General features: G+C 40.5%; 1 protein-coding gene across 1 annotated transcript in view; it reads right to left on the reverse strand.

The window, feature by feature from the left end:
• The window catches only part of MMRN1 (multimerin 1), a 45,849-nt gene that overhangs the window by 18,569 nt on the left and 3,173 nt on the right, over positions 1-24,107 (reverse strand). Inside the window, exons 2-4 of the mRNA XM_074148106.1 lie at positions 9,142-9,261; positions 6,741-6,847; positions 1,349-1,447 (exon numbers count right to left, since the gene is read on the reverse strand). Of these exons, the coding sequence (XP_074004207.1) occupies positions 1,349-1,447; positions 6,741-6,847; positions 9,142-9,261 (326 nt within the window). The remainder of the gene's footprint in view (positions 1-1,348; positions 1,448-6,740; positions 6,848-9,141; positions 9,262-24,107) is intronic.

Raw genomic sequence — 24,107 nt, forward strand, 5'->3', positions numbered from 1 at the left:
GAGAATAATTTTGCCAAACAACTTCCTTATTCAAGTATGTTTCACATATTTCTTTTGTTGTTATTTAAACATGATATGCTGATTATTGGCAGTTCTCTGTGTACACAGACTTTCTAAATAATTCTGCATTACCAACATGTCTATACCCTCAAAGGCATATACATCTTCAGGTGGTACAGACTAGAATATAGTATAGACTGTCAAGTACTTGAATATCTCTACATCATGGGTACCTTTTCATGTTTCTTTATAGCGAACATTTAATATTTGAATTCCTGGTTAAATGGCACGATCTGATAAACCATGATTATTTCTGCTCCCAGTTCAGTGAGTGTGCAAACACGCCTGGCATGAATAAAATTCCGTTCCCATGAATACTTATGCAAACAACTATGAAATTAATTTTCTGGAACATTTCTGCTGGTAAACTTTAAATCATACAGATGGTAATGGAAAAATAAATATAAGGGGAAGTGATCACACCCAACAATTCTAGAGACTAAGAGATGGAGAAGCACCATGCAGCAGCCACCTAAGGTAACTTCTCAATGTAGATGACTATTTGAATAAAATCATTATTGTTTCTAACTAGCTCTTACAATGCTGAGGTCTGTACACACCCTTGCAAGAAAACACTGACATTATGTTCCAAAACCTTATGGTCTAGATAGATAGGTTGAAGTAAAAATGGTAGTGAGCAAATGAATAATGTAATAAGAAACAGTCTCAAACATCTGTGGTATAAAGCTGTAAACTGCCCCTGTGTTGCTTAGCTATTTGATCAAGCTAGATGGAGTAGCTCAAAGCATACCTAAGCTGCCCTTGCTAAAGTTTGAAGTGTCATTGTACCAGTTTTGAATAAAGCACCAATTTTTATAAGAAAATATACGACAATAATCATGTATTCAGATAACACAATTAACATCATTACATTTTCTTTTATAACCAATGCTGGTTGATACAACTGCTAGATTTGGGTTTGAGTTTTTTTGGCTGTGTTGTTTGGGTGTGGGTTTTTTCCTGTTAATTCATCTATTTTACTCAGTAATATAATAGTTTGAATATTTCTATGCAGAATGACTTTCCTGGTTTTAGCTTAGTCACAAGACACTCTATAAATGCTAAGCTATCGGTACCTTTAAATTCACCTTAATTGAAATACTTTAAATTTCTTCTGCTTTTTTTTATCAGAGAAGCATACCACTGAACCATGACTGCTAGAAACTCTGACGATTCATTCAGGTCCCTTCAGCAGAGACGGATTTTGCTCATATTGTTTTTGCAGTGATCTTAGTAAGTCACATGCTCAGTGATTTTGCTAGAGGTGATAGTAATTGTAACAGCTGACCTGGCCCACTGGGGTCCTGAGGAGCTCCTGGTGTCCTCTCACTGACAGCTCTGCTGCTTTCAGCCTGGTTGCTGTGCATAAGTGATTGTTGTTCTTGAGCTAAGAGAGGGAGAAAAAGGAAAAGATGTGAGTAAAACATGGAACATGATAATCAGGATTCCCCAACAATTGCTTTTTCTCTCTGTATTCTATACCAACTTTACCAAAGCCTAATCATCTGCAGTGATTCTTGTTGTCTGCTTAGTCCATCTATAACACAGTGTGGGACCACATTGATGAAGACAGTGAATGGCTTTATAAACGGTTTCCTGAGATTGGTAGAGGTTGGTGTTAATACTAAAATGTCAAAACTTACCCTATAATGAACAGATTTTTAAAATCTTCAGGGCTAAAAATCCTAGAGGAATATTTTAGATCAATATAAAACAGCATTACAAAGACAATACAGAGACTGTCAGCTGTAAAATTAATTTGGTTTTTTTCGTAGGCACAAAATTAATCAGGTTTGTTGAAACTGACTTTTTTTTTGACAGATGACACAAATCTTCAACTATGGAAATCTTCCCACTAAAGGCAATAGTGACATTACATTGTTGCAGCACCCAAAAAATATAAACCATTTCAAAACATAATCAAATTTCAGCAATTATCACCTGAGATTTGTGACTCGGATGATACATTAAAAACATTAAAAACATTCACATACATTAAAAAACTTCATGAAGCTGATAAGTTTGTAAATATTTTCTCTGGTTATGGCAGCTGAGATTTTCTGTGCTTATTTTAGATCTCAGCCCAAAAATCCCAAAGCAATCTGCAAAAAGCTAGAATAACATTATTATTATTTCAATATTAGAGTTGCGGAAACTGAGGTTCAGAGAAGTAAAGCACCTTCACTCACAAAAAGCAGGGAACAACTGATAGAATAGCTGGGAACTGAACTGAAATTTCTAGCTTCCTGACTTCTCTAGCCATTAGGCTTAATGGCGTCGTTTTCATTTCATTAGTGTTTTAAAAAATGAAATATGTACAAAGTAGGTTGTAAATTTGCTCGTGTAAATTCATACCAACTTTTATATGCTTGCTCATTTCATAAAGCATTTTGAAGTGGATGTTGTTCAAGCCGGAGCACATCTAAGGAATGCCACTTATGTGGCATTGATGTGATTTCCAGTCCTTAGTGTAGTACAAGCAGAATAACTTGGGTACGGTAACATTATTTTCCAGTTTAAATATTAAAACCTAGTCTGGCCATAATGTGAGTTTCCAAAGAAATAGAATAAAATCCTGAATCAAGAAATTCCCTGCCTCTTGGCAATATATATGAGGATCAATAGATTACATTTAAAGATGATATAAGATGTTTGAGATTGTAAATTAATGGGGGAGAAGTAACAATTGGGACAGGGACTCAAAGGAAATTATCATATGGGCTGAAAGTTTCAGCAATTTTTTTTAAATCGGTTGATAAGAAATACGAAATTCTCAAATAGTTATCATTTCAGTAGCTTCTGTTATCTTTCTGTGGCATGGTTATTGACAGGAGTTAAATACTTGCATTCAGCCCAATTCATTACACAGGATTTATCAGGTGGTGATGTGATGATATGATCTATGACAAGGGAGTCGGTTACTTGGCTGTGATAAAGACCAGCCGATCGATGTTCTTTTATTCTTTCATTTACCAATCTTTCTGTTCCTCTAAATATATTCACTGCCACTGTTAGTGCTGTAGATAACAGATTTTTTTTTATACTATCCATCTTATCTTTCACCCTTCCTATTAAATCAACTGCCCCACTCACAGCTTCACATTGTGGAATACCAAACCCCTTACAGTTTTATTCAGTTTGAGAGTTTCAAGGTCCCACAGCTGAGATTCCCGATCCTAGATGCTGAACAGCACCAGATGTGATGGGAGCACCAGACTGAAACTCTAATACGTATACTCCTTAGGTCAGAAATAGCCATCCAATGACTCGCATTTGAGACCATTTAAAAATTGGATATGCTATGCTCAGTTTAAGCTAAAAAGATAAAATATAAAACAAAAATTAGACTTCTAGACTCACCTTATCCGTGCCATTTACAATAAGAAAACAACAACAAAAAGCAGCATTTCAAAATGCTGAGCAATGAAGAGCACTTCCAGTTCCTCAAGGAGCTTCAGGGTCCTCAGAACTTCTGAATATCAGGTAACGCACATAGGAATCCAACACTGAATATATTGGCCTAGATGTATAATTTATTGTCCCATGTATTTTTAAACACAGCGTACAAAATGATTTCAGGGACTATTAAAAATATGGAAATTGGATCTTTTTCTCTCAATATATTTTTTATGAAGCGGGAGTAGCTGAAGGGGAATCCCTGTGGGGAGTTTGGTAGTTTCCTCTCATTCCCTGTGTTTCAAGGTGAATTGCTACCTTTTGTGTCTGCAGCTCACCCCACGCAGAGGATAGTGCTCGCTCCTGTGCAGAACATTTTACAGCCATCTGCTGGAGAAATGACATCGCTACCACGCAAGAGAATTCAGCGCTAACAATGGCTATGGTATTGTCAGCAACTCTGAGAACCAGCTGTTTGCTCTAAACCACAGCCAGGGCAAATGGAAATGAAATCATATACATTAAGTCACCTCAGCCTCACACCACAGCAAAGCTGAATTCAAACACAGCGTGATCTACATTTGAAGATGCATCTTCCAGTTCTTGAAATAATTTGTGACACGTACTATAGTGTCCAGGGACCGCATGTGCATGAGCAAACTGGGATTTCTTTCCCTCAGACATTTCTATAAGCACATTGTTTTCTCCAGCTTAACGATGAAAAATTAAAATAAAGCTGTGTTTAGTAAAAATGACATTGTGAACTTTGTAACTCCGAACTTACAAGCCCTTTCATTTTAGCAGTTTTGCACCCAGTTAGGCATTTGATATTCCCAAATCAAAATAATGATGTCTTATTTGTTGAATTGTCCTTATTGCACTGTTTCATGAGGCTTGTAAGAAATGATTTCTACATTTTTCCTTTCTTAAGTTTCTTGTAAAATTGCATTGTCCATGGTGGACTAGGATCTATATCTTATCCAATTTGGTCATGTGTTGCGACATGTAAAGCTAGAAATAGTGATCTGAACACATCTCTTCCCAGAAGCTCTTCTGTCTCATTTACTACTACGTTACCTTGAGAAGCATCTGGAAACAGGCAATTACAATGAGGCTACCAAATATGGTTTACAGATGTCTAGTAATAACTATCAGATGGTGACAAGTGTTTCCTCCTGCCTAGACTATCAGACTGAAATAGTTATGTATGATTGGTTTGAGAGAGAAGCTAAACCAGAAGGCGTTTTGAATTAGCATTTGCTGCAAGCAACCCACATCACGCTAACAGTGCCTTCCCAGGATCTAAAACATATTGTCAGAACACTCCAGTTCCTTTGGCAGAGAAACCCTTCGATAACAGTTCTGTTGTTGAGCAGATCAAGAACAGAGAGGCCAAGTGGAGGGCTCAGAAACTCTGGAGAGCACCAGTCATTTTCTCTCCCCCCCCAGCAGAGCTGCTGCAGAAGCAGAGCACATGAAGACAAGGCTATTGGGCTCCCAACTGTTCGAGTTCATTAGCTGACGTCCCTTCAAGGGAATTGAATAATACAGGCAGGGCTTGTGCTGGTGGTCTGCTCCTCATGGGAGGCAGGATTCCAGAAGTGGGGAAGAAGAGCCTTTCTGACATAACACCTTTCATCCCAATCTCTTTAAGCACTTCTACAAGCATTAATTAATTAAATATCCCAGAGCCCCTGTGAGATAAGTGTCATCTCAATTTTCTAGATGGGTAAACTTGGGTATGCAGATTATAAGTGGCTTCCCCAAGTTATTCAGCAAGCCAGAAGAGGTTTGAAAATAGAACCCAGGAGATGTAATTTCAAACTGGCTCCTGTAACACTTGACAACATTTTCCTTTATTCTTATTTTTACACAGATGCCACTACAAATTGAGTCATACAGCTTGTTTTCCTGGTTAATGCTTCCCTGTTTTTTTGATGCCTGCCATTTCAATTTTATCAACATTGGCTTCCCTCTTCAATAAGCATTTTTAAATCTATTTTTGCTAATGTGTGCACTTTTAAAAAGCAAACCTTTAAAACATCTGATCCATGCTCACTGGACAGCCTTGCTGACTGACTGTGTCCCATGTTAATATCTGACTCCACGCTCAGCTGCACAGAAGAGAATTCTATGCTTGCTGAGATTCTGGCTCTTCAGCATTGAAATTTTCCTCCTGGATGTGAATAACAGTGATTTCTCTTCATTCCTCTACATTAATTTTTAATCACAGCCCCTACTTTACCACTGCTGATTGAATTCCCTACCACATCTAATGGCCTTTCTTGTAATATTCATTCATTTAAAATATGTATGCTGATGCCATATCTTATTTTTCAAGGGCTGCTTGTTTAAGGCCAGCAGCAAAGAAATAGCTATTATACAGATGTTAAACTACAGTACGTTGCCATATGTTTGATCACCAGGGCAGAGGTAAAACACTCTATTCTGTCAAAGAAGGGCACAATTATACAGGGATCACGTGTAATATCTAGTAAAATTTAGTCACTGTCAAAATGAACAACAAAAGTCCTACTCAATTCAGAGGGAAATAAAGTTGATGCATTATTTTATCATGTCTAAAATATATTCTTAGAGTCTGAAACTGGAAGCCAAGAGTCACAGTGCTGTAGATTAATTTTACAGCAAGTATTCAATCGAGAACCTGGATTTAATATCCCAACCACTGCAATACTCAATAATTAAAAGGTCAAAAGTAGAGATTCACAGAATGCAAACTCAATATTTTAGCAAAATGGAATACGGCTGAAGATTTTATGGATTTTATTTAGAGTGGAAGAGAGGAAAGGACACTCTGCTTAGCTACTTTGGAAATTCATGAGCAGGGAAGAGTCAACATCCCAAAATATTTTAGTTTACTGTGCATTTTTCCTGGTTTTAAATTAACAGGAAGGACTGTATTGATTTTCACTGAATTTTTCACTGAATTTCACCGAATTTTTAGAGTTGGGAGGGACCATAAAGATCATCGAGTCCAACTCCCCTGCTGAAGCAGGATTGCCCAGAGCATGTTAGAGCATGTTACTCAGGACTGCATCCAGGCGGGTCTTGAAAATCTCCAAAGAAGGGGACTCCACAACCTCCCTGGGCAGCCTGTTCCAGTGCTCTGTCACCCTCACTGTGAAGAAGTTTTTTCTCATATTTGAGAAAAATATTTTTCTTTTTGAAAATGACTTTTCAGCAAAGTCATTTGCTTGCAAATCAGATTGCATTGTTTTCTTTTGTTGAAGTGAATTGTTTCAAGTCTTTACAACTCTACACACCTTTGCGTTGGCAATTTTGCCCACTGTACCCAGGACAGCACTTCCACTCCAGTGATGTGACTATTTTATGTTTGGTTCTGTAGGCTTGGTGTGTTGTTGTCTGGGACCTGCAAAACAAGAACATTTGAAACCTATTTTAGATGACCAAACAGGAGTTGTAGGATACCTGTATAATACATTATGTTATCTTACATGTCAAATGTGTCCTTTCATTAACTGCTTGAAACTGAAGACGAAGCTTCAGTAGGGTTTTGTGTTTCAATAGCAATCACAGTTTTAATATTTTAGCCTTCAGATCCTCTGCACAGACTTTAAAGGAACTTGACTGTTGTCTATTTAGCTGTCAGACTTCTTCCCTGAATATCTTATTCAGGAGTCAAACACTGCTAATATCTACTAAACTGGACTGCATAAGCCAAAAATACATTTGTGAAATACCATTTTCCTTGAAATCAGTGAAAAAAAGCATTCACAATGAATTCATGCCACGCCAGTTCACATTTAGTGCACACTGGAAGCCTTCCATTCTGATTATTTTAAACAAGATTATACAAATGTTAATCCAATAAAGCGTGATAATTTCCACTCTGGAAGTCAATGTAAGGAGAGTATGGCTATGTAATTGTGATGCCTCAGTTACTACTGTTACAGTATGTAACTGCAGAGGCAGCAGCAATTTTGTTTCTGTGTTCCAACACGTTCTGTGTGTCCTGGCTACGCCATCGCTTCTTTTAGCTTTCTTAATTTCACAGAGCAATCAGTTTAGAATGAACATGCTGCAGTAGGGCATACAAAAGAAATTAACTACAGCAAGTCTACTTGCTTCTTTTAATATGTTAAACACAAAGTTTGAATAAAAAGAATATCAGACAGTTCTGCTAGTTGCTAAACACTACCATGAAGAACACCTCAAATCTCAGAAAATACAATGATAAAACAGTTATAGAACTGTTTTGGACACACAATCCCTGTCTAAATCATTTCAGAAAGCAGGAAAAATTTGAAGACTGTCAGACCAAAAAAATATCCTTTCAATGAATTAAGAAATTCCACCTTGTTTTACACTGTAGTTAATCTTATCACCCCTTCATAAGGGTTGTAATATTATATATAATAAAATTCATAGTGGCTGGCAGGAGCTTTGCATGTGTCCCCAGCCAGCTTTGCCTCTGAGAAATGGCTTTTTCAGCAGCAAGAACTCAATAAAGATTAAGGTGAACTGAAATCAAGAGAGTTCTCAGTTCTTCTGCTGTATGGATGGTCTTATTTTATGATAAAACTACCTTATTCTGCATTAGCATAATCCATTCCTGAAAGCACTCATAAAAATGAAGTGTCCATGAAAGGAGCTAATCAGGAATAGCTATTTTAAAAGTAACTCTCCACGTAGACAAGCCCCAGAACTGTATATAGTAGAGACTTATTTACAGGAGAAGCACAAGGAGCTAATTTTCCTACAAAAACGAAATCAGAGTTATTGTGAATCTTCTAGGTGGCATGTGAAAAAAAAAAAACCCACCAAAAAACAAAAAACCAAAACCAACCAAAAAACTGGCAACATTTTAACCACAGGGTCTATTCCATAAGTTTGCAATACAATTGACTACATTTCAGAGTCACCAAATCCTAAGGATACTCTATTCCCAGTTTGACCTCAAAGCTTTAAGCATGTTCTGCCATACCACCTAGAGGACAATTCTCAGAACAGTGAAACTGACTCGTAAAGGGCTTTTGAAATTTTTCAAGGGAAAAGAATGTAACAATTTCTAGTTTGTTGGTGCCCTTTCAGTTTGCCATTTTCCAGGCCCATGCATTAAAACCCAATTTCATTTACCATTGAAATCTAATGTTTGGAGAATACAATGAGGCACCCAAAGCACAAAGGACAACCTAAATATGTTTAACAGAGTCATTATTTACAAGTTTTATCCAGGCCAACTACTTTCCTAGGTCCACTACCTGACCAAAGCTGTGCCAGAAATAAGCACCCAGCAGAGAGATAACAACAAAAATATGCCTCTCAGGGGAAGCCTCTTGCTCCAACAAAGCACAAGCTTGGAAAATTGCTCAGAAAGGATATTTCCCACATATGCTTTAAAGCTTTGTACATGTGCACCTTTACTTGCAGTATTCCAGAAGAGGGGAGCAGGCAGTGGGCTAACTTGAAGATGAAGACTTTGAACTGATCAGAGGGTGCCAAAGTGAAGGCATGCCAAGCCTGTATTGTGCAGCTCAAGGACACTTCCCAGTCATGAGATACTTGATCTAGGGATCTGTGAAGACGAGACCTGGAAACATGCTAATCTGTCTCCTCCTGTTTTCATTTTCATTTCTAAAGTCATGGTTGTATTAATTATGCAGCAAGTGCTTGCAAGTACTCTTTCTTCCAAGTTCTACAAACCTCTGAGCACAGGATCCAATATGCCAAGAGCAAGGCTTCGCTCTGCCTGATGAGAAGGTTTCCAGGTTGTCCACTACCACTGTAGGTAAAAGTCTGGTATGGACATAAGCACACCAGTTCCTGTAAGAGACAGAAAGTAAATACAATTAAAAGTACAAATAATGTTTTCCACAGTATGAACAGAATAGAATAGACTATTTCAGTTGTAAGGGACCTACAATGATCATCCAGTCCAACGGCATGACCAATTCAGGGCTGACCAAGTTAAAGCGTGTTATTAAAGGCATTGTCCAAATGCCTCTTAAACACTGACAGGCTTGGGGCATCAACCACCTCTCAAGAAAGCCTGTTCCAGTATTTGACCACCCTCTTGGTAAAGAAATGCTTCCTAATGTCCAGTATAAACCTCCCCTGGCACCGCTTTGAACGTTCCCGTGTCTCCTGTCACTGGATACCAGGGAGAAGAGATCAACACCTCCCGCTTCACATCCCCTCCTCAGGAAGCTGCAGAGAGCAGCCTCCTCTCCTGTAGGGAAGAGCCTCTTCCCCTCAGCCTCTTTTTCTCCAAACTAGACAAACCCAAAGTCCTCAGCTGCTTGTTTTAGGACACTCCTTCCAGCCTTTTCAGCAACTTAGTTAACCTCTGGATGCACTTAAGGACCTTAACATCCTTCTTAAATTGTGGGGGCCAGAACAGCACACTCAAGGTGAGGCTGCACCAATGCTGAATACAGTGGGATAACTACTTCCTTTGACCCACTGGTTATGCTGTGTTTGATGCTCTCCAGGATGCGGTTTGCCCTGTTGGCTGCCAGGGCACACTGCTGACTCATATTGAGCCTGCTCTTGACCAGTACCCCCAGATCCCTTTCTGCAGGGCTGCTTTCCAGCCACTCCTCTCCCAATTTATACTTGTGCACAGTGTTACCCATCTTAGGTGCAAAATCCAGCATTTCGTCTTGTTAAATTTCATCCTGTTAATCATAGCCCAATTCTCCAATCTACCTAGATCCCTCTGCAGGGCCTCTTTCTCCTCAAGAGAGTCAACAGCACCTCCCAGTTTGGTACCATCAGCAAACTTGCTAGTGGTGCATTCAAATCCTGCATCCAGATTGTTGATAAACATGTTGGACATGACTGTCCCTAGAATCGAACCCTGAGGAACACTGCTGGTGGCCAGTCACCAGCCAGCTCCATTCACTACAATCCTTTGAGTTCTGCCCTTCAGCCAGTTCTTCACTCAGTACACGATGAACCCGCTCATCCCACAGTTGAACAACTTGTCCAGAAGGATGCTGTGAGGGACAGTATCAAAAGCCTTACTAAAATCCAGAAAAAACTACATCCACCACCTTCCCTTCATCCACTGGGTGGGTGACCTTACCATAGAAAGATATGAAATTAAACGGGACTTTCCTTTTGTGAACCCACATTGACTGTACCTGATGGTTGCATTACTCTTTAAACACCTTTCAACAGTACTCAGTATAACCTTCTCCATAATTGTTCCAGGAACTATGATTAGACTAACAGGTCTGTAGTTCCTTGGGTCTTCCCTCATGCCCTTTTTGTAGATTGGAATAACATTGATGACATATTGGAATATGATGATATATGATACTTAAAGGGGAAAGTTAAACCCATAATTTAGGATAGGACTAAGTTATGAAAATTAAGTTTGGTTTCTCTCAGACTGTCAGGGTAGTCTTAAACAATTACGTAGTCTTTGTGCTTCAGCTACCCATTAACAACAAAGAAAACAGACAATAATTTCTCCATCTCTACATATATTTATATTGCAAATTTAAGTTTTTCTTTGTAAATGTTCACGGAGCCCCAAGTACAAAGAAGCCCTTCCAGACTGCAGTAATGACAGGTCTTAAAATACACCTACATTTCAGATTATAGAAACTGTTTACCCAGAATTCAAAGGATTGTTTAGTAAGGCTTTTAACCACCCATAACTTTGCCTTTATGGATAGACATTTCTACTGTTCCTCCCCTTCACCAACATTATTGTGAGTACATGTAGACTGTGTTTTGCAGTGCATTTTGAGGTCGGAGCCACATACAGCAATAATGTGCCACAGCTCCACGCTTGCCTGTGCCATTGGCTACCCACCCAGAGAAGGAAGTCACATACAAAATGACCAAACTCTTGATCGCTGCAGTGCAGGATGTAGAAGCCGGTAGATGCAAGGCCGGGTTTCGTTTTATTAAAAAGGATTCTAAGGAGATTGCAAGAAACCGCAAACTGTTACATTGGATTATGAAACCAGGCGACATGGTAGAAGCTACAGCAGAGAACAGAATTAAGTAGAAATTATAAACTGATTAATGGCTTGGGACAGATTCGTACAGGGAAATCATGCCTCAGAAATCTATCGGCGTTCTCTGAATCAGAAGCGGGTAGATAAAAGGGTGATTTTTAGAGGCTTTTGGCAAGGTCACTCACCAAAAGCTATTAAAGGGGGGGGGATGGGAAAGAAGCAATCAAAAAAATCTGTCACGTAGAGAGAGGATAGATCCTGTTATAGATTAATAAGGCATTAAATCAGAGAGGTAAAAGACTAGTTAGCTTTCTCAAGAAACAGTTTATCAGCAGAATCCCACATGAACCTGTAACAGATGTATTCATTAATGAGGGGGAAAGCAGATGAATAGGGAGATGACAGTGATACAAAGCTAAACAAAATCATTTTGTAAACCTACAGCTGATCTTGAAGAACTGCAGAAATCTCATGATGCTGTATCTCCAACTAATTAAGTGTCAGAAAAGGGTCTTGTGATGCTGAGTCAGGCACAAATAAAGACAGCCTTATACAGACAGCATGACTACTTAAATTAACTATCATCAGGAAAAAAGATCTTGGAGACCTTGTGATTAGCTCTTTGAATATAGTAATTTAGTATTTCACATAAACTAAACTAGTGACTCAAATACATGAAATTACTAGGGAAAGACTGGAGAACAAACAGAAATCACCACTGTTTTCAGTACATCAACTCCTTGTTGCTGTATATAAGTCTATGGTTAGCCCACAGTTTGCATACAGAATTCAGTTTTGTTCCTACATCCTAAAGAGACGTGAAAAGAAAGATACAAACAGAAGGTGAAGAACAGGTGGGATGGGAAGACATGATGTTCATTATTCAGTTGGTCTTGTTATGACAAAGAGGCATCAAAACAAAAGAGGTTTAAACTTAAAGAAAAAAACGGGGTGGGGGTGTCTCCACAAACATAGACTGTGCCAGATTTGGAGTTTTGGAAGCCAAATAGGATTTTAAAAAGCAGTTAAATGATTTCATGAAAGAACATGCCATTAGGGTGTTGTTGTTAGTTTCTTGGGTTTTTTTAAACATGACATTGTAGCTGCAATCTCTACCTCAGGAAGTCCGCCAGCTGCAGATTGCCAGGCATCCTTAAGAAAGTATTATTGTACTTCTGCTGATGGAACAAATGTCTGTTTGGTCTAGTAGTTATTTTATTTCTTTTCTCCTAACTTAGTGCAGCCTTTCTTAGGATCATAAATTATTCCTTTGTCCATGCTGAAAAGATTTCATTTTTGATTTGGAAAGTTAGTGACAAGACATTGTTTCAGTTGTAGAGCTGGTGAACTTGCAAGTACTTCCATACCAATATTTGCATATGAGAACTTAAAAGTTCATCTTCCTGGGTCATGTTTTGCTGCTAACCTTTGCTTCCCATTGTAGTTATGTTAGTGTTTCAAAATCCAGTAAGGAAATATGTATTTACATTACCCAGCTGGCCCTGAAATCAGAATCTTGCTATGGGCTCCTTACAGTGGAAATCAAAATACAATTAACACCAGATTAGTTCCATTTACTTAACTGGCATTAGTAGAGATTTACACCGCTTCAAACAAGAACAATGGCACAAAACATAAAATAGTATCAGAGTCTATTCTTAAGTGATTGTTTTTGTCTTCCAAGATCCTACCAATGCACCCGCATCAGGTTCAGTAGTGCTTTACTGGGAAAATAACTCCTGAGGAAGCAGCAGGGAAAGCTAGGAAGTAAGATGCTAAGTAAGGTAAGGCCAACAGATTGAATCTCTCAGTATTTCTGCCAGTATCTGCTGCCTCCTCACACAACATATATTGTTTAATTGATGAATAATGTGTTTCATATAAAATGGGGTTTTATTGAGTCTCTTTGATCTGATTTCGCTCACTCACTCTCCACTTCCTCAAGAGTTTTCATTAGGATAATATTTCTTTTTAATTGGCTATGAAAAGGCTGTGCTTTTGTTTGATGCTTCCTTTATGTTCTGTCTCCTCTAGCTATAGCCTTTTCGTCTGTGTGTATAAATTAGAGACTCCATGAATAAATATTTGCCAGAAATTAAATGCAGCTCTCAACCGTAAGCTTAAAGATTAGGTACTCTTCTCACTACCTCTGTGGAAGCCAGGAGCAACTATATGCAAGTTTGAGACACATAGAATTGGCAGAATCAAAAGGAGTTAAGTCTTTCGAGTTTTACAGAGGAATCCTGAAGTTACACCACCTCTCTGGTTGGGGCATATGGGTCCTTTACTGTAGGCTGAGAACATGGAGACTAGCAGCAGTGACTACATAGTAATGATATCTGTGGTTAAACGTTCCCAGCAGTTAGCCAGAGAGAGCGCTTGTAGCTCCATCCCTTCCAGCACATCTCTGCAGCAGCAAGGGAAGAGAGGCACCCCCTCTTGCCAAGTGTTGAGTAGAAGCAGGACATGGCAGGGCACTTAGCTCCCTTACAAGCATGACCAGGAAGACAGCTCTTCCTCGGGGCTTCCTTGTTGAGCACCAGGGAGCAGCAAGAGTAGGACTAATCCCTAGCAGAAGGTGAGCCAGGAGTGGAGGGGGATGACTACACGAGGTAGGTGCTGACCTCACCAGCAGCATGCCAGTACTGCAGCACCAGAGACAGGCAAGCAGCAGTAGGGTGACGGGAACAGGTCAGCCAGCAGCCCAGCAAGTATCAGGCAGTGGCTAGGTAACAAGTGAGGTCCAAGAGGACTGCTAGAGACAAGCACCTTTGTGAGGAGAACAGGCTCAAACCTGGGATTAAATGGAGTCCCGACCCATGAGTGTGGGTGGAGATTTCAGGTGAAGTTGCTCAATACCCTGCTACTGAGCACCTATCTCACTACAGGCATGAAGTCTCTTCCATTTCACAGCTGTAGTGAGGGTTCTGCATATTCATATCCAAGATTAAAAAAATGTATTTTTCTCCGAAGTTGCAGCACAGACACACACAAAAAAAATCTCTCTCAGCATAGGAATGGGACACTAAACATTGCTTAACAGATGCAGAAAGTGATACTGGGCCAGACTGACAATGGCCTATTCAGGAGGAGTTCTGATTAAGCATGGTGCTTTGCTTATGATTTACTTATGATTTAAACTTGGCATAGAGAATGTAAACATCTAAATTCCTGAATAACTCTCAGTAACCGATGGCATATAAAATCTGATCAGAAGACATCTGAAGTGATAAAATCACCTCGAACAGTTATGTAGTACCACACCTCTTTTAGTGTTGCACATTAGCTGTCTAGAAAGTGAGGAACGAAGAGCTAACACCTTGGGCAGCTGAGTGCTAAGCTTAGCACCTCTGCAAATCCAGAACCCAAATACAGCAGTCAGTTTTTAAAATCTAGGTTACAATGAGCCAACAGTGAGGTTAGGCCTCGAGCTGGTGGCTCTGTAGCCTGTGCTCTACCCTCGCATGCAGACCCAGCAGCTCGCCAGAGGAAGGGATTAAGCAGAAGACATACAGCAGTGTTATCTGTGCCGACCTCTTCTGCAGTGCACACAGTTGGGGTATAATTTTTGATAACTGAATTCTACTTTACATCTGAGCAAATGTGATCAATGAAAAGATAAAACAATGAAAACAGGCATAAAAAGCACTTGTAAAACACATGAAAGCTCTGGAATACAGAGAGTTCAGTTAAAAAAAAATTACTTTTTAAAATTCATAATTTAAATCCACTAATTATCATTATTATTGAGGATGACTACCTTCAAGGTAACAGCTACTGGAACTTGCCCATTTGGAGACACTCTCCAAAGGAAAACACAGTACAATTCATCCCAAATGCATCAGTTAGGGACTGCGTTTGGTTTTTAAAGAAAGTCTGAACTCAGTCTCTGGTCTCTACCATAAATTTAACTCAACTTGAGCAGATTGTTTCTATTTTAAATATTTAACTCATTCTTAAGCTCCATGAGTGCAACGTCTGAAGCTGTGGTTCTCATATGGCCTAGCAATCTTTGATCAGGCTAAATTGGAGGAAATATTCTCAGCAAAAGAGCCCCTGGTGTGACTCATAATTAGGTTTACGCTACCAACGAAATAAGCTCATTAAGAGATGTTAGGAATGTAAATATAATTTTGAAATCAAATTGTCTGAAAAAATGTAGATTTGGAAATAGAAGATGAAGCGTGGCGGAAGAACTATGACAGGCTGTGTTAATGCAAAGGCAAAACAGAAGACAACTGATTTGCATAACAGGACTTTAAACCTGAAAATCCTCTTTACCCTCCATGGAGTAATATATTCCAGATCAGCAACATGGGCTTCTAACACGCAGATTTTGTTGAGAGTTGCAGGAGCCCGGCGTTTCTTTTGCATTGAGCCTGATTTCAATCAGGAAAGCTGTATTTAAAAACAAAACAAAATTCTCGCAACGCACAACAGAAATCCAACCTGGAAAGAATGGTGCGATTCCCCCGCTGGCATAAAGCCCATGTGACAGATTTCATCCTCCTCTTGCATGTGTTGGCCAGGAAAACTCACTGGTAGCAAGGTGTGGGAGAGTACCTATGAGTTCTCAGGCCTTTAAAATAGCCTTTTTGCTCATGATATTTGCAGCAGTATTTCCAGCTCAAATCAAAACACGGCTACCCCAACTCTACATCAAGTACTTTTTAACCCTGAGAATTAGGGTATAGTATGAAGAGCAGCATTTGTTTCTTTTTTGCAACCAATAAGCATGTCTACACTGCAGCCTTGGCTGGTCTGAGTCCTCTGGGTTTTATGGTCATTGCAAATTCAAAGTCCTGAGTTGCTAATGGGCTAATGGGCCATAGACCCTGCCCAAACCATGGCCCATTTAGGCTGGAGCAAAGCACCCTAACTGGCAGGGCATTAGTGAGACACAAACGGTGCCTTTAACCCTTTTAGCTTTTGGGATCCTACACATCCCAAACAGCTTATTCAGAATCTTGCCTTAATACCCTCTTGGAAAAGTTGTCTTCTCTTCTGCTTGTTCCAGTCCTGTTTCTTTTTCCACAGAGAAAACTTTGCCGTGAAGCATTTCTTCATTTCCCCAGTTGGTAAGAAAATAGAAAGGATGCAGCTTGGAGATAACTGTGAAATAGAAGTAGTTTTGGGGTAATTATAAGCAAGGACTGCCTGCACTGTGTCCATAGCAAGATGCCCAATGGCCAGACTACATGAGTATGTAACAATAATACAGGTGTTTCCCTCAGCTGGGAAAAAAGCTAATTTCTGAAAGTGTAAGACAGGCTACTGTACTGTTTCCCTGTGTTCAGCTGACTCACCCTCAGCGATTACATCAACCTCATGTTATGAAGGTATGTATATGGTATGAATTACTGGGCAACATCTTTCACCTTCAAAGGGATGTTATTCGCAGCACAAAGTAACTTCCCCATCTGCATAATGAAACCACGTAGCCCATGGAAACCTGCCCTGAGATGCACTGGTAGGGGATGAATAGTAGCTAACATCTCAGCATAGTTACTTATTCTTGTTTATGTTTTCACAAGCAGTTTCTTAATTTACTATGCAGATTTCTGAAGCTGGACTTGACTTTATACGATGAAAAATAGCCCACTTGGAGTGAAGTAGCTGTATAAACATGTATTCTTATATATATCCCTGGGTCCTGATTCAGGGGACACATGCCTGACAACACTCAGGAGCCCTTACACTCATCATAGCTTCACTGGCATGTTGCCAGCACTCTTAAAAATCATAGAATCATCAAATGGTTTAGGTTGGCAGAGACCTTAAAGATCTAGTTCCAACCCCGAGGGACACCTCCTACCAGACCAGGTTGCTCAAAGTCCCGTCAAGCCTGATCTTAAAACACTTCCAGGGATGGAGCAGCCATAACTTCTCTGGGCAACCTGCTCCAGGGCCTCAACCACCCTAATAGTGAAAAATTTCTTCCTGATACCTAATCTAAATCTACCCTCTTCCAGTCTGAAGCCATCACCCATCATCCTATCACTACACCCTTGTAAAAAGTCCCTCTCCAGCGTTCTTGTAGGCTCCCTTTAGGTACCAGAAGGCTGCTATGAGGCCTCCCTGGAGACTTCTCCAGGATGAACAGCCCCAACTCTCTCAGCCTGTCTTCATAGGAGAGGTGCTCCAACCCTCTCATCATCTTCATGGCCCTACTCTGGACCTGCTCCAAATCCCGTCTAATATGCAATTAGCTGAGTTTACGCTCTGCTTTACCATCTCTTAGGTGGCAGCCTGAGCGCCCTGTCCGCGCTGCCTACCCCCACCGGCTGAAGCGGCGGGAGGCTCACCCCATCGCTCCCTGGGAGCTACCGCCATTTGCCTGCCGCTATCGGCAGCGGGCAAGAGCCGGGCTGAGACCTCTGCCACCCCGCCAACAGACGGCAGCCCGCTACCGCCTCTGCCGTGAGTAGGCTGCGGGCAGACCGAGGGGCGGTGGGTGTCAGGCGCTGTGAGGGGAGGCGGGGCGGTGTGAGGGGAAGCGGGGCGGGGCGGTGTGAGGCGAAGCGCTGCCGGGCAGGGCCGGCAGATGGCGGCCGTTGCCCGCTGAGGCGGGAAGCTGCCGGCAACTGTTAAGGCGCCGATCGGTCGCTCCGCGGCGCTGGCGGCGGGCGGGGACGTGTGGGCGCGTCTGTCCGCCACCGCCAGCCGGCTGACGGCTGCTGAGCGCACCGGTGGGTGGTGTGGCCATGTTAAATCCGGGTATAGCCCAGAGCGGAGCTTCGCTTCGCGCGGCTCAGCGGCACCAGCGGTGAGGGAGAAGCCTCCCCCCCCCGCCCAGCCTTCTGCTGAGCTGCCAGAGGCTGTAGGGAGAGCAGAGGGTCTGCAGGAAGGAGAGCAGCAAAAGAAGAAAATAAATGTGTTTAACTCCAAAGAAGGAGTGCTGTGACTGCTTGCTGCGTCTATGACAGGATTGTTTGAAATACATTCGCAGTCAATGTTTCTTTTTAACTTCAGCAGGCTTTGAACCAGGCCTCTTGAGGCTGTGATACTCAATTTTGGTGAAAAGCCAAGTACAGTTTACACTAGCATTGAAAAATTATGATTTCCTTAGGGTGAGAGGGTGAGTAGAAGTTTATGAGACTGCGACGACCCCTTCCACACCACATTTCCACTGTAAACTGTTCTTTGGGTGTGATGTTGAGAAAAAAACAAACAAACCCTCAGAAAAACTGCCAGCTACAGAGCATCAGGTATACCTGCACGCCATTGCTTCCACTTGCTTGTGTAAGCACAGATACTTGTAAGCGGTCCTAAAGCCACTCGACAGAAACACCGGTGGCAGCAGGTCCACAAAGGGCATGGATTTTGTTCTGCTCTTTTCGTATTATATCTGAAAATGAGTTATTTTTATCCGTGAGTAAATTAGATTACCTGGCTTTTAATAGAAATACTATTGAATCAGCTGAACGTCACTGATTCATGAAAATGAGATTATTGTGTTGCTGAAGCAATACAAAAGGAACCAGAGCTGGAGCTGTTGTTAAAGTCCATGCATGGCTTGGTGGTTGTGCCTCATTCACATTATATGCAGTTTACTAGTATTTCACAGAATAGTTTATGAATCACTAATCTCAATTTTACACCTATTTTCATTTTGTATTGTCCTTTACACCTTGGCAAAAGGAATGTAGAAAGATACTACAAGCATCTGGAGTCAGTAGATGCCTTGCAAGGAGAGGCTGAGAGACCAGGGCTGACCAGGTCAGGCTGGGGAAGGGAGTGCTTTAAGGGCAAATAATGCCCCCTGAGCCTTATAGGGAGACTGTTTAGAAGCTGGATCTAGGCTCTTCCCAGCAGTACATGGCAGGCGGGCAAGAGAGACCTGGCCGAAATTGAAACAAGTTCAGACCAGGTATGAGAAACTTGTTCCTTACAAGGACACCCAGGCACTGGAGCAGGGCTCAGAGAAGTTGTGCAATCACCAGCCTAGAACGTGGAGCTCAGTACCTGGCTGGATCAAGCCCCGAGCAACCTGGTCTGGTCTCACACCTGGCCCCACTGTGAGCAGGGAGGTCAGACTAGAAACCTCCCAAGGTCCCTTCCAACCTGAACGGTCCCATGGTTCTGTGAACCTGTGATCTTTGCTTATATATCTGTCTCCTTTGAGTTATGTGATTGGTCTTCTGAATACAGTGGGTTAAGTGCATTCATACACAAAAACATACACCAACATGATGTGGAAGAAATACATTATTATTTTTTAAGCTAGGGTCTTTCCCAGTCTAAAAGACTATTACATAAAGATCAACATATAGACCCTAAATTTAGGTTGTATAAAAGTACATTGCTGTGCTATATTTTCAGTTTGCTTTAAGCAACCTGCCAAGTTTGGATGAGGAGAGATAATGTTGATTGATGTAATGTAAACACTCAGATTATAAGGATAGAAAGCACCCTTACAAGGTTTTTTTTGCTATTGCACAGGAGACCAGGTTCTGGTTTCAGCAACTTCCTTTGAACTCCACTAGGTGACTACAGAGACCTCTCACCTTTTGATATTAGTGATACAGTGAATTCTGTATCCTTAAATGAACACCAATCATCTTTCAAAAATATAAGTTCTAGTTCAAAGAGCAAACATAAACCTGAACCAAAATCAGTTAATTTTTTAGGTTCCCTGCCTAGCTTCCTATGCTCTGAAATGTATGAATCTCAGCTGAAATAAAAGTTCAGTACTTACTAGGGACTGACCATAATCAAATCAAATTGGGAAATTTGTTTTACATGTTGGTTGGAAGGGAGAACCTGCACAGCCTCTGAAAAGTGCATTTGATACTCAATATAATGTAGTATGTGACGGTAAAATACGTTATGGGATATGTTTTTAGCCCTGAGAAACAGCTGACTTGTTGACACTGAAGTACCAGGTGGGGTGAGTTATACCATTTGTTTAATGGGTTTTTTTCAGGACTCAGGGTCCTGACATTTTGTCCTGTCTATCACAAAACACGAATTCTACACTCATCATTCATTTCCTTTTTTTGTATGTACAGTGCTGAAGCCTTGGACTGTGAAGAGCCTCTTTGTCTCATCCGAGTTTTTATTTACTGTTGTGACGAATAGTGTGTCCTACCTTGTGCTACAAAAATTAATTCACAATTTCCACTTATCTAGCACTTTGCTGATCTGTTTTAGCATTTAAAAAGTTGTCTCCTTGTGAACCAGATTAGCTCTTTTAGACCCTACCTCCCTCTCTGTGATCAGAGTCCTTCAAAGTAATCAAATTTTCCCAAAGATAGAATTTAGATTTTTGAGAAGATATCCATTCATCTGCTTTGAGAATCATCCAGTAAAACACATTTGAAAACCCAGACAAACTGCTCTTTAAAAGGGTCTTAATTCTGCATTTTTACCTCTGGAATATCTATTTATTTTCCATCATCTAATTGACCCAGAGTACAAAATTCATCAAGGTAGTTCTGGTCTAGTTTACTGTTACTGCTTCTCAGATGACCTCCAGTGGTACTGGTTTTCACTGGTTAGTTAGTGCTTTTCTGATCTGCAGAAAAGGAGATTGCAGTATGTCAGTGGTGGCTTCTTTACTTTGAGAAATACTGACCAAAAATAGCCTTTATAAGTGACAAAATGAAAATGTTGAAAAAGAAGATCCATCCCAATTCCAGGGGTGAATGATGTTCTTTAATCTGTTTATAGTGTTGTTTTGAGCAGTTTCTCTTTTCCTATTTAGCTTCATTAAATGGTTAAATGCCTTGCCAGTTGTTTTGTACCTGATTTGCCCCTTACTCATGCAGAGCGATATCTTTATGATGGCACTGATTGATTTCTCAGGGGGGTCTTAAGCAAAAAGTGTCTGAGCCAATGTCCATGAATTCAAGGTGATTTTTTTCGCAGGATTTTCCTCATTACTTACCAGGAGTGTAATACAGAATAAATGCTTTGAGATTTGGCAGAAAAATTGTCTTTTGAAACACTTGCATTCTCTAACTGGCAACAGAGATAATGCCCCTGGAAAACATATGGGGATACCTTGCTGGTCTCCTTTTCCTTGCCATTTCTATTCTAGGAATTAGTTTTCTAAAATGTTAATTATATTCAGGTTTGTGAGAATACATATTTTCTGTGCAGACTTGAGCAGATGTTTCTGGTGTACCTTAAATTAAATGCTGCAAGGAATGTTTGCAGTGGCTGGGAGGCAAATCCCAACACTGTGTCCAGTTTGTTACAGTAATCCTAATCTGTGCAGTGGGGCGAAGAGATATTAGCAGGGATGGAAAACAGCCCATTCCTAATCCTTGCTGTTCCCACGGCAGATGAAACAAAGAGCAAGAGCAAAAAGAAGCATGAGCATCAATGCAGTGGTTAGTGTAATGAGATGAACAGAAACCTTTATTATATTAATTTAAAAATTTCAAAAGTCATCTGTGTAGTAATGCCCTATCTGAATCTGATCCCAGAAAAACTAAATACCCAGACTCTGAGGAAGCTAAGCCAAAAAGACGCTGGGGCTTTTTGTCTTTTTAAGTACTTTGTGAGTGTCTCAAAAGTAACCTGGGTGGAGATGTGATTTTTTTTTGTTCCCAGTGTTATGTTTCCCATGCTACTGAAAACAGCCTGTTACGACTCTGCCTAGCCATCATTGCTGAGAGGCTTTCTCAGAAAACTGAAACATTGGGTTTTGTTATTTCCTGAATTTTTGTCTAGTTTTCAGAAGTTATTATTTCATCACTTACAGTTCAGAATTGTATCGACATGTGTTTACCATTTCTTCTCTCCCTGAAAGACAAAACATCCTACAGGGTCTCTCTGAGAGGTAGTGTAAGGTGGGTAAACCATCTCCCGCAGTGGCTCCTTCCCACCCAGGTACTGGAACCGCTTGAAAAGTGACCACCACATTAAATCAAACATATCCTTTAATTCACTCTGTGCATGGGACATCAGCATTGGAAAAGATTTCCTCAATGCATGGGGTATAATAGCACTGATATAAACAGAAAGTCTATGAATGGACCCTGTGCACTCTTGCCCCGTACCGGTTCTGCTGCAGAGTGTGCAGTAGTACCTAATCTGCACAATGTGGTACAGTGTTTTGCTACTTCATGCCAGCAGTCTCAGTCATCTGTTAACTGTTATACTTCTGTGCTCAGCAGAAGACAGCACTAATATCTAAATACTTGTGTTAAAATTCTCTTCGGATGGTTACATTTTCTTGGTACCATGCCATATGCATCGTTATGGAACTGCATAATTATGTCCTTTCCCCCATTTATTCTGTGGATGAAATAGCAATAAAGCAGTGAATTCCAGCACTTGGGTGAATGATTTGCTTTGCTCTTTAGGACTGCAATGAGAGTAACACTGCATTCAGCGTGTGCAGCAAAATTAGATTGTGGGTTTACAGCCAAGAGTCATAAGTACATTCAAGATGCTGCTGGCAAAGAGGGGCTCACTGCAAAGGTCTTCTGCATGGCTGGAATACAACGTTGTGAGGGCAAAGCAAGCACTGCTTGTCAAACATCCTCTGACACTTAGCCACCAAGGCAACCTAAGTACCAGTGTAAGAGGTTCTTCCTTACAGGTCATAGTGAATATACCTAGTGAGGCAGAAACCTAAGCCATGCATGACTTTATTTATTGTAAATTCACCGTGATGCAAAATCCTAAGAAATTGATTCAAGAATTGTTCTTTCTGCTCCATTAAAAAGTGACATGATCAAAAGAGACTGAACCTTGCATTAACTAGGCAGTAAAATCGGGTTTCTATGTTTCTTGTGTATGTGAGCCATCTACTGAGCTTAACCATTCATTTTAATTTGTCAGTACACTAGAAATTCTACCAAGCTGATACAGGCAAAAGCAATTTCTGGGGAGAAATGCAGATGTCTGGTCATGAGAATGAAATATTTGAGCACTCCTACCACATGTGACAGATAAGCAAATCTGTCCCTGGTGCTGACTTTATTAAACCCTTCTGTGCTTAGTAATAAAATACTGTCATGTCACCACTACCCAAGGTAATAGCAGGCGAAGTCTATGAAGACCCTCAGTGGATTCATGATAATTGGAAAATGTGTAATATACACATACTAAGAGAAAATAATAATGTCGAACCATCCAAAAATGTGGAGATAGTGTGGTTAATTTACAGCCTGAATGACTGTCTCACGCGTTCAGGAGCTGCCTTGAATAGTAACTAATAAAACTGGGCTCAGAATGAAAGGGTGGGTGTGCTAGTCTCAGGACTCAGCCTCAGACTTGCTCCATAGCACCAGTTATTTAAGCTGCTTTATACAGTGAAATACCGTGATTCTTTCTTTCCATGGGCTAGAAAAGATGTATCTCACATGAGCTCAATTGAAAAAACTGTATCATCAATTTTCTTCTTTGACACCAAATTGGTGCTCACATTTAATGTCACTGAACTTTGAAAAAACTCGCTGCTGCTGAAACAGAGCTCTAGTTTTCCAGCATTTCTTTATTCATTGATATGATTAGTATTGGTGGTTGTCAGAAATATTCTTCAGATGCAGACTTTGAAAATCTATGAAATATTTCCAAATCATGCTCTTCTGACATTTTACAGCAATTTTGCAAAAATAGAATGAACCAGAAGAGCTTTTTTCTAATCTAGTTCTAGTATGCCTGTGATATGTGTGCATAATATTGTCCTCAGATAATCTAGGGTAGAGATAGTGAGGGAATTATCTTTGTAATTAAGCC

The sequence above is a fragment of the Numenius arquata genome, chromosome 5, assembly GCF_964106895.1.
Source record: "Numenius arquata chromosome 5, bNumArq3.hap1.1, whole genome shotgun sequence".
Lineage (NCBI taxonomy): Eukaryota > Metazoa > Chordata > Aves > Charadriiformes > Scolopacidae > Numenius > Numenius arquata.